At 34.3% G+C, this 12,048-nt stretch overlaps 1 protein-coding gene across 1 annotated transcript; it reads left to right on the top strand.

Moving 5' to 3' along the window:
• The first annotated feature begins 259 nt into the window (after positions 1-259).
• LOC128994844 (leukocyte elastase inhibitor-like) lies at positions 260-11,100 on the top strand. The gene is made up of 5 exons (XM_054419656.1): positions 260-361; positions 5,977-6,318; positions 6,983-7,207; positions 8,122-8,262; positions 9,855-11,100. Exons 1-5 carry the CDS (start codon positions 354-356, stop codon positions 10,456-10,458), a joined length of 1,320 nt encoding a protein of 439 aa, XP_054275631.1. The 5' UTR covers positions 260-353; the 3' UTR covers positions 10,459-11,100.
• Positions 11,101-12,048: the final 948 nt, after the last annotated feature.

The following is a 12,048-nucleotide window of genomic DNA, read 5'->3' as shown; positions in this document are numbered from 1 at the left end:
GTGTTGTGCAAATTGTGTATCTCCAAAAACATTTTCGTCCGTTTTCTCTATTTAGGATTTTAAAATTTGAAACGCCGCTCTTGTGAATGAGTGATAAGCCTCACATCTCTTATCAGGTTGTAGGGGGGGGGGGCTTGAGGTCGCACGGATCTCGGGATTTCCTACGGAATCTGGACTAAAGGAGGGAGGGGAAGGGGACGCCCCTCCAAAATCAAAACTTGTTCGCGACCGTGCGGCCACTCAGTAGTTGTGTGTGGTTGTTTTGTGGTATCAGTCATCAGTCTGGTTTGATCACTAGAGTGCGAAACATCAGCTGCAACAGTGTTTATCATCAGAACAGACAACAGTTCAACATGTGGAGGTAATTGTTTTTTTGTTTGAAATGACTTAATTAAAAAGTTAAATAGGTTTTCTTGTGAGATTACTTGAAATTCAAAACTCAAAGATAATCTTCTTTTAGGAAAACATTAAACTGTTATCATCGATGAATTTAATTTAGAATACAGTGTTGCCTACCATTGTGTTACTAAAGTTGCTTTAAGTAGAAAAAAAAACTATTTTACAGTTTTTACAAGTGTTTATTATCAGAATTTATGAATTTAAACATACTTTAAATAGATTGTTTTCTTACATAGCCTGCAGCATGAAATCAAAATAGTGTTAATTTTTGCCTTATATAACACTTCACAATGTTATTGAATAAATCGTCTAAGATAACCGAATATAAGTAAAACATTCAATTAATTTTTGTTCTTAATTTTAGCTATATTTAATGTAAAAATTCGCCAAAATAATCTTCTTTGAAATAAACATAATATTATTATTGATAATTTGGTGTCACATCGATTACTTTTAACGTTGTTACTGTGTGAACATAAAAATACCTCCGCCACAGCAAACCTGCAGACTAAGCGAATTTCCATTTGCCTGATTGGATTTTCACTAAAAGATCTCTTAAAATATTTCACAATCATTTCCTATTTAAATTACATTAGTTCAACGAGTACAACGGTTTGCTGTTACAGAGAAGATAATAAAGTGGTTTTAGTGAAATCTCAATAATTAAGTATAAAATAAATAAATTTTCAAATTTTTATCAAAATAAAGTGTTTGTAAACAAGCAAACTACAACAGTTTACATATTCTCTATAAGAATAATATGGGAATTTTAAACATTAGGTTTTTTTATTTTTTTCTCCTAAAATTAGGCGCATAACAACGCTTCAATATACCAAATTTAGCTCTAAAAATGGAGAAATTGTAAAGTGTTATTTTTTTAGGGCTACAAATGAGAAAACAAATTTTTACCCCATAAACCTCCGTTCCCTCAGTTCGATCATGCTGGTAAGCGAACTCGTACGAATGAATGTAGATGGATGTAGAACACGTTCATCCAAATGTCACAAAATTTCATCAAAATAGGATCATTTTCGCTCGAGTTATCGAGTCAACGTGTCCGTATCCGTCAACGTGTATCCGTCAACGTGTACATATTTGTATCTACAGAGTATGACAATGAAAAAATGAACAATGGTGTTTTTGGCCTCTGATTACCTCAATACGGAAAAGGAAATTGGCCCCGGGCCCGAGACCTACGGTAATAGTTTATTCCCTACAGGGAATTCACTAAAACTTTATTGAGTAAAATTTTAAACGACTATAAACAGTGATATTGACTAAATTGGCTTTTATGGTTTATTTGGGGAAAACAATAAATGTTTATTGATATTCGTCACGATATGAATAGTAGAGTACTTTAAACATTGTTATTGTGAGAATATGTCAACATACATTTTTTTCGGACCCCTTTAACTATTATTATCTTTGACTATCCAATAGTCAATGCTATTATGTTGGTTGATTTTTGCCATAGCCTTTAGAATTGTTTTTGCGTGTAATTGCAAATATAAACTTCTTTCAGGAAATCTTTAAGTATAATTGTTGATTTTTTCATGTATAATAATTTAGGTAGTGTTGCCAACTTGGTAATGGACTTTTAGTTATTTGTTATTTATTATTTCAGTTTTAGTTTCAAATATTTAAACAACTAGCAGAGTACCCGTCCTTCGTACGGGGTTGGAATATAAGTATAAAATGCTTATTGCAGTTATACTCAAGCTTTGGGTTTGCAATAAGGGAGGACACAGTTTGATAAAATTTTTTTTTTAATTTACAGTATTCTATTATAGTATTACACATCTACCATAGCCATATAATGTTCTACCACTTCACCTAAACAATAGAGAAAAATAAATTATCAACAATTAATAAAATATCACAAATTATTCATGAAATGAAAAACATAAACATAACTGTAAACAATCCTACTTTGACAGTTCTCATTGCGAATCACAGTTTTTTGTTGCTGATTAGTGCAAATTAGCTGTTTTCATAAATGCAAAAAAATATAGTGCTGCACCCTGTTGGTAAATCTTATAACTAATGCTTTTCCATATCATAGAACCAACTTTTTTAGTTGAAACAGCTGACTAAATTCTTTAATTCCCTTTAAAGGTAACATAAGGTTAACATGGGGAATTACAGAGCCACTGGGGCGGAGCCCGAAAGGATTTTTGAGATAAGAATATGGCTATATGTTATTCGGGAATGTAAGCTATCATCATGCCAAATTTCAGCCCAATCCGTCCAGTGGTTTATGCGTGATTGAACCTCAAACACACAAACAAACAAACACACAAACTTTCACATTTATAATATTAGTAAGATAATTTGATTTTTAAATGAACTATTGTCTTATTGTTTGAAGAAAATGTAGGATCCTATAATTGTAAACATGTTTCCAACAGTAGTTTTTGCATTTAACTAATTATTTGTGATTGTGTTTGCTGGCTGTTTACCTCATACAATTATATCGTACATACGTATTACGCTCGTTTAAACAATGTATAAGTTAGAAAAAAATATAAATTGACAAAATGATCTAGTTTACCGATTAATAATGTAGTCAAGTTCTATCTACTTCTAAATCACAGTCTCTAAATACGCGATAAACATTAAATTAACACCCCTACATAGTAGTAAAGTACTGTATGTTCAATACACGCATTTAAATGAATTGCATTGAAGTCCAGAATAATGACAATAAAACCTCAATGAATATAATCGATTTGACTGTTAATCATTTAAATTATGCCTCAAACGTGGCTGAACAATGGAACATAAAATTACGCAGCAGAACATCTTCAAATTCAATAGTTTAGTGTCGAGATAATTAGTGTAAATGATTTAGTGTCTGTGTTCAAAACTTAACACAGAAATATCAAACTACTTGATACCTTGAAAAAAAATCATTTAATATTACATTAGGTATTTATGAATTACTTTGTATGATATTACCGTAGTACTCATGGTAAGACCTGGACCCGGGAGCATTTTTTTTTCGTTTTGAGGTCCCTAGAGGGATAAAATAATTTCGTATATTACGATTGTGTTACAGTATATTATACCATCGATATCTCGAGCGATCGAATAGGCTAACACCTTACCTAATAATCGATCGATAAATAATTTCGATCGATACGATTGTCACAATCGAAATTTACAACTGTTTACAGCAGCTGATTTTTACTCCTTAGAGAGTAAAAACGCTACTCTAGACCCGCAACGCATGCATTAAAACGGCTGTTGTTGCTGCAGTATGACGAAAAATTTATTTAACAATATCAATAGTACACTCAGTAAAAGCTCGTTTAAACTAAGTTCTCTTCGATTAAATACAACTGGTTTTTATACTGTACAATGGATGTTTACTTCTTCTGTATCCAAAAACACTACACGAATAGGTACTTAAACAGAATTGGTATGGATCATGAATATAAACAATTGACGTTGCTAGCCCGAAAATAAAGATTATTTAACATTGCTTGAATGGAATTTTCGAAATCATATGCTATTAGTAGTATAGTATTCGGACCAGTAGCGTCATTTTTTATGTTTATGATCCATAGTAGTACGTTTTCTGTGTCCATACCGGGTTCTCTTCAAGTATTTGTGTCCAAAATCAATCTTAATGCTGGTGTCTGAATGTTGGACTACTTACGGGAGCAACTTGTATTGATGTGTTTTACTCAAATGCACATGTTTATAAAACACAGCACAATTTTGAACACCGTCGTTTTTATGGATAATTTTCGTATAACTATCTTGTCATCTCAAATCAATGTCATGGGTGGCGGAGAGGTTTAACATGCTCGCATAACAATCAGAAGGTCGCCGTATCAAATGAAAAGTCATATTAGGATAGTTTGAAAAATAACCCAGCTGTCCTTGATTATTAGGATTTTAATAAAAGGTCTGGCTAATGAAACAGCTGATCTTAGTCACAACAAAGGTACGCAAAATACGTATACGAAGTGGGTTGTCCTAATGAGGTTTTTAAGTACAGAGGTTTTCAACATCGGCTACCTTGAGGTACCTTCATAGCTTACACTACCTTGAACATCCCGCATATGCATAACCGAAACGCATACCCAACTCAAAACGTGACCAAGACTAGTAATTAATTGTATCGCTATCCACTCCCCGTGTGTAAAATACTTTGGCGTTTAATAATGTAAAATAACCCTTATGAACTCCATTATGAAAATACAAGAAGCAAATATGAACTAAAATATCGTAATTTATCCATTCACACATGACATTGTGTGCAAACATTACCCAATGTTACCCTTGCTCTTCAGATGACTTTAATATAAGCATCAACGAGGAAAACTACTCCAAACCCGTTTTTATTGGTTTAGCGACTTAAACAACTTTTAATTGACATTCTCTTGATAGCGTTATCATTTTTATTAACACCAACAATCTTCAAACCTAAAGCGGTCCTAATGAAACTCTTGTTCAGTTATATGACCTTTCAACCAATCAAATTACAGTACTGTGTAGTGTGATCTGAAATCTGTTGATTGGTAAATGGAGTATTAAAATTCGATCTTAGTTTTTTGTTTGCTTTGGATAATTGTTTAAATTCCTAAGCTTCAAGTGTTGTTAAATATTATATCAATCGTTCTGATGTTTTGATTTATGAGCATTTTGCAAAGTGTATGGTTGAAAATGAACAACCAGTTTTCAGTATTATCTTGGAAATCCCTGCCTGAAGTTAAGGCATGTAGTTGAAGTGATTTGTTTTCAAGGATAGCCTCTTGCATTGGCGTTTAAACATCCTCATTTTCACACGATATAATTACTCAACAACCTCAATTGAGGAAATACTGTCTGCAACTGTTACAGCTTCTACAGAAAAAACATGTTGGATACTAAATCGTAATTTTGGTTTGTTTTGAAGACTTCTTGGAAAAATTGAGGAATTTATAATCAGTTGATAATTTACAGTTAGCATCTTTTGTGTCCTGAAATACTAGTAGTTGTTTTGAATTGTAACCCTTAAATAGGTCTAGGAAAAAATTCTATCCTATAGTATATTAACTTGTATATTTAAAATTGTTTGATAATAATACACACATTTTATACCAAATATTCAAATATTCTTAATAAATATATTAAATTTAGTTTATGTAATCAAGAATAAAACCACTTGAAACTGTCATAGTAATTGTGCAATAATACAATTGTTTAAAAGCAGTACCTATTTTCAAAAATTTCAAAAACTCGTTCGGCTACATATTTGTATATTTTGTATTGTTTTTTTTTTTTTTATAAATGGTCCTAGCTAAAGAAAAAGTTGATTTGTATCAGTTACAAAATAATAGCTTTTTAATTCATTCAACATCACACCTTAAAATAAATATGGTACCTTGGAGTATCCAGATCATGTAAATCCAATTCATCCAATTCCATATTTGGTTTCTGAATACTACTCACATCCCAAATAGTTTTGAATGAAGTACCGGGTACCGGTAATGAAAACTTCATGTAAACAGTTTTTATACTTTAGGATTAGGGGCAAAAAGTGTTTCTCAGAATTGACACACATTACTAACTCAAACCAATTTCCAGGATCACTCTCGCCTTGCTGTTCATCGCTGTACCTTTACAAGCCATGATCGTCTTTGAGAACCCCGCAGCCGCCAACAGCAGCGCTGGTGGGTTTTCGTATTCAGATCCGTACCGCGAGCGAGCCAACCAGGCGATTCGTCGAGCTCTGGCTGACTTCACACTGCGCCTGGATGACCAAGTCGCCCCAAAGCCAGGTTTCTCCTCGGAGTCCCCCAATGTTGTATTCTCGCCGCTGAGTATTGCCTCGGTTCTCGCCTTGGTGTTACTGGGCGCTCGAGGACAGACACAGGCTGAAGTGGCTAAGCTGTTGGGTGTTACTGCTGGGATTGATCTCACTGGGAGGTTAGACTATACCTGTTGACTATGTGAAATAAGATTATATTTACTTGATACAAATACGTACAAGTATAGAGGGACAGTTATGGTCATGTCTTATCAGAGGTGTTGCTATGGAATGAAGGATTTGCTTGGGATAAACATAAACATTATGGCCAAGATTCATAGAGCCTTATTAAAGGTTGGCAGCCTCTTTTAACCTTGAATTGCCCACATAGATTGATAGCTGAGTGATTATATAACTCTTCCGTGAATTAAAAGTTAAATCCCAAGAAATGTCAGTACTGTCTATATTTTTCAGCTTCTAAACTCATTGATCATTCAAATTTCAAAGGATTTTAATAATAAATGATCCTGCCAAAGAGGTTTAAGCTAATTTTACACAGCTACAAAGCGATACTCTGATCATTCAATCTCAATGAAAAGTATTAATGTAAAGTATTCAATTATACACTCAATCTGCATTCATATTGAGCTTCAAATATGTACACATATTTTTTCACTGTCTTAGTGAAATGATAAAGTTTAATCCAAAGGCAATGCCAATGTGTCCGGCATTAACGTTTTATAGTAAAGATGAACTACCACAGATGATGATCAAATGACTCAACATATTTTGCGCTTCACAAAAGTTATTTCTAAAGAAAATTCAACTTTCTTCTTTCCACAGGAGTGAAACTGTCCATGAGGAGTTTGGTCGATTGTTGGACAAGCTGGAGGAACAACGAGCCAATCGCAACGGAACTCTGGTGACTATTGCACGAGGCCTGTTCTTGCAGAAAAACTTTCCAATCAATCAAACCTTCGTCAAACAGACAATGGACATCTACCACACAGAGGTCCAGCGAGTTGACTTCCAGCAGAACTCCCGAGAGGCACAGACAATCGTCAACAAGTGAGTATTTATTATTCATCCCTGTTATCAAAGCTGTTGGAAATTTATAAGGTAGAATTATAAGTTTACTAATTTTTGTTGATATGCCAGGGACTTGAACCCATTTTTCTCCTACTGATATGTGAGACACTTAATACTATGCTAGCAACACACCCAAAACCTTGGTAATATTGTGATCAAGGTTAGAGAATGAGTTTGTTGGAAATACCTCACTCTAGCTATTCTATTTATTGTTTTAAAGGTGTGTTGATAGCTTGATTGGGAGAAGAGAGAATTTGGAAGCATGATTTGGAATGTTTAAGGTTGTGTTTGGTACTATTTCTGACAAAAACTTCTTGATAAGCATTTTACTTGTATTTGTGTGTGGTATTTCTACATATTTTGGTATACCTTCATTTATGCTGTAAAAATTTACTACAAGGTAAATATGTATGTTAAAATGGCAATTCATTACGACCAGAAACACTGGCATCATCTTGAGGATAGTCTAAATCAATAGAAAAAATAAATAAATAGAATCAATTTTATTTATTATCAATAATCACATTACATCAATCTAATTGACAGGTGATTTGTCCATAAGTCTTAATTATTACTAAAAGTAGACTAAAATTAAAAATGAGAAAATTAAAATCTATTTTTGCTCTGATAAGAATTCATCAACACTGTAAAAAGCCTTCTCAATAAAATCCATCAAAATAAAAGTTTTATTTTGTAATTATTAGCTTTTATTTGTTAGTGTGATAGTGTGACGCTTCAAAGCTTGAACCGTCTTTTCCATGGAAAATACAAGAAACAGAAAATGAAACAGTGAATTACCCAGATAAATCTGTCTTCATACTGAAAGTAATTCTTGCTTCACAATTACTTCAACATTAAATGACCTTGTGCATAACAGAAGTTTCTCATTACAGGTGGGTAGAGAACCGCACGGAAGGTCACATCAAGAATCTGCTTCAGCAAGAACCAGACTCTATGACCACGACTGTTATCGCTAGCGCTCTGTACTTCATCGGCCAATGGGAGAACCCCTTCTACCCAGGCGCTACCAAACAGTAAGTCACACCTCTTAGAGATCTAGAGTTATTACATAACTGCACATTCATCATCCATTGCAAAATGTAACCCATTTTGCGGATAGAGGATTTGTTACCCCTCATGATATATTCTCTGGACCCAGGCTGTAAGATAACACAATTTACCTTTTAAATTTTGTAATCCAAGAATGTTCAATAATTATTAGGCAGTTTGCACTCACGTTACACGTTATATTTTTCCAACAGTTACTATAAACATTGACTATATACCATAAATATAAAGCATATAAATAATTAGTCTTTCAAACACTGTACTTTTAGGTTAGGTTAAAAATCTAAAAAATGTAAGTAGATGCAGCAAATAGCAACTTTCTTTTCTATAATCAGTGCAAGGAAGGCCACTTTGTCAGGTGACTGTAGGAAATAGTTATTTGTGCAACTAGGGGGCGAAGTGGCTTTTTGCTGCACATTAGAGAAATGTTTACGCACGAGTGTGGAAAGTTTCTCCAGTGCAGCAAAGGCAGTTTGAACTCGTCTTACACATTATATCTTTCCTACAGTTACTATGAATACCCACTATAAATATAGTCTTTCAAATACTGTACATCACGTTTTTAGGTTATGCTAAATACAAACATTGAACAAAATAGAAAACGCTGCACCAGCTGATCGCATGTTGCCAAGCGTACACGGATTACGTGCATAATAAAAGCATGCTGTTTTGTGTTGTTTGGTTGGAATACTGGTGTGCGCCAAAGTAAAAACTATGCCCCAAAATAAGGCTTTCTGTTCTATAGGTAATTTGTGCAAGGAAGCCCACTTTGTCTGATGACTGTAGTAAAATACATTTTGTTTGAGTTGTTACTAACATTTCTTTATTATGTTCGCTATGACAGTCACATAGTCAGCACCTGACCCTGGACAATCTCAACTATTAGGTAACAAATGCGCCCTAACACTACCCCAAAACGACTTTTCGAATGCTCTCAATTGGCCCTTTATCAATGACCTGTGTTGTCTGTACAGCGAGGCATTTTGAAAAGGAGAAAACCAGCCGGAATGCTTTAGGTTTAACAATAACGAAGATAAACATGGTCTGAGTTACACACCAGTAATCTTTGAGTTGACTCTTTTAAACTTATTTTAAATATGACTGTTATTCGTTTTGAAATAACTCCTGTATTACTTTGCAATCGCTCGAATTTGTACACTAGTATAAATTAATTCACTTTGGAAGAGAAACTTTAGGTAGTTCTAAACTAGGTTATTTCAAGAAACTCTTAATTTGGTCATATAACATAAGTGGTTTTCTCTCCTCTTACATTATGTTTATTTGGTAGGCTACAGTGCAGTTTTACCAATGTTCTAGGAGTCTTGTAATTTGAGACACTCCGTTGTTAGCAAATGAGGTGTATTTTACTTTGCTTAAAGGGAAAATCTTTGAATATGGACTTTAACACTTATTTTAAAGAAATACTGAAATATATACTACAACACACAACATCAACTAACCAAGATCATAAACCATTGCTACATATAGTACCGGTACTATCCATACCTGCAGCTATATTGAACATATGGACTGATTTTAAATAATTACTTTTTTCCAGAAAACCCTTCTACGTCGGCAAGCAAGCGGGCAGCAACCACAACGAAATCATCAATGTGGACCTGATGGTTAATGGAGCCGACATCCCGTACTACGCAGATCCAGACCGCAAGTGCACCATCATCGGCATGCCTTACAAAGGTGATGTGATGACTATGTATGTCATTGTGCCTGACGGAGACGTAAAAACCTTCCTGGACAACACAGGGCACGATGATCTGGAACATCTTGTTAAAAAGACGGAGACACAACCTGTAATATTCCTCCTGCCGAAGATGCGCCTTGAGAGCACAATCAATTTGGTTCCTCCTCTAAGGAACATGGGAATCAAAACTCTTTTTGACTCTCGTACTTCCAACCTGACCAATATCGCAGAGGGTGTGTTTGTCAATGAAGCCGTTCACAAAGTAGAGATAGACATCAATGAGAGCGGAACTGTCGCTGCTGCTGCAACCGCTTTCACCTTCACTAGAGACGGGTCGAGTCCTGTTGTCAAAGTTGATAAACCGTTTGTATTTTTCATCCGTCACGATGAGACTGGCATCATTTTGTTCTGGGGAAAAGTGATCAAGCCTATCCCCCATTACCCGATCCCTCACGACTAATGAGGTTGTACACAGCTGTGTATAAATGTATAACACTGTGAGTTCCTTATGTGTAGCTAGTAACTTTTGCCTGACTTATCAGGTTGGATGTGATTGTTTATAGTCAAGTCATTTGTATATTATTGTATATAGTTGTGATATCTACTTGTAAATATTATTATAACTTTGGTTATCAAACAAAATATATTTTCTTGAGGAATTTAGATACATTTTTTCAATCGTTAGAATAAAGGGTTTTTAAAGCATTGCTCTTAAAATTTGTCATCATTATTCTTTTCTTTGGAACATTTTAGTGGATCTTACTCAGCAATATATATTTTTAAATTTGTTATATTTTCTTTTCTTATATTATTCCAACCAAACTGTGATTCTAGTCTTTAGCTTTGTAATACATCCAATATAATTAATTAGTAAACTCAAGTTACTTGTGGTTATTCTTTTTAGTCGGGCATTTTACTTAGTAGCGTTTATACTCTTTGAATTTGAAATTGGGGTATCATTTTTTAAACTAGGAGTGTTACATTGTCAAATGTCATGTAATGACATAGAAACCTACAGCTCATAGAAACATTTTTTAATGTATATTAACATGTAAGTTGTACACCCAGTATTAATAATAAACATTTCTAATTGGGTTTGTAATTAATTGAGAGCTTCTACCTTGCAAAATTTCAAAGTTTATTTAGATTACAATGGTTATCACATGAATTTGGCTTTGTGAGATTATATTCTAAAATCAAAGGTGGTAGTGCCTTGGGCTGATACAGCCTATTCTACGATTGGAGACTGAGTCTGCATACTGTCTGTTACACAGTTCCTGGTACAAGTTTCCGATTTGTTTTGTGTTCACACTTGCAAGCCAGTGTTGCTCTTGGGATGGGAATTGAAGAGGATTTTATATTATCCTGTCTGTGCTTCATACCTCTTAACTATGTGGATGATGTACCGAGAAAGACAATGGTGGACCTGCAAGGTTTGTTAAAGAAGGTTCGTATTATGGTCAAAACTACTATCCTAAGGTCATTCGAACCTTTCAGGTTCCGTCATTCTGTTATTAAGATTTGTTGGACCAGATAACGATGAAATGTACTCGTTACACAGCTGCAATTTCAGCCCTAAACTGAACACCAACGGATCTGGGCTGTATCCGGTCTTCTGTCTCCTGACACGTCCACACATACAAACTTGTTGAGACAAAAGACTTGTATCTTGTCTCCCATTTGTATGGGAAACAGAAAACACTATCTTGTTTATAGAATAAAAAAAATTGTCTGCCGGTAGACAGTCTACAGAAAGTTGTCCAATTATTTTGAGACACCGCTAGATACAAAGGCATCAATACGAAGACAGTCGGCCGATAATGTTTTTTCGGAGACAAATCGCCAAGTGTGGACTAGTCAGATATATGGTTCAGACACATTTTTACACGGTGATCAGCTTGTGGTCCCTGGCTTTTGCTTGTATGTGTGACTTACTATTACAAGAACAACATACACTTGTAATAATATTGTGTGTAGGCACTACTTGTCCAAAAACTAATTTATTTTTTTTTTTAATTACCTAAATATAATATTTCTTTTTCCCACAAAT

Source organism: Macrosteles quadrilineatus, unplaced genomic scaffold (assembly GCF_028750875.1).
Source record: "Macrosteles quadrilineatus isolate MER2022 unplaced genomic scaffold, UCM_ALF_1.0 Scaffold_5__1_contigs__length_97177068, whole genome shotgun sequence".
In the NCBI taxonomy this organism is placed as follows: domain Eukaryota; kingdom Metazoa; phylum Arthropoda; class Insecta; order Hemiptera; family Cicadellidae; genus Macrosteles; species Macrosteles quadrilineatus.
Note: the sequence above shows the minus strand (reverse complement) of the source record. Positions and strands in the feature narration are given on the sequence as shown.

Coding starts and splice junctions, on each gene's coding strand:
- LOC128994844 (XM_054419656.1), top strand. Junction 6,319..6,982: donor GGGATTGATCTCACTGGGAG/GTTAGACTATAC, acceptor TTCTTTCCACAG/GAGTGAAACTGTCCATGAGG. Junction 7,208..8,121: donor GCACAGACAATCGTCAACAA/GTGAGTATTTAT, acceptor TTCTCATTACAG/GTGGGTAGAGAACCGCACGG.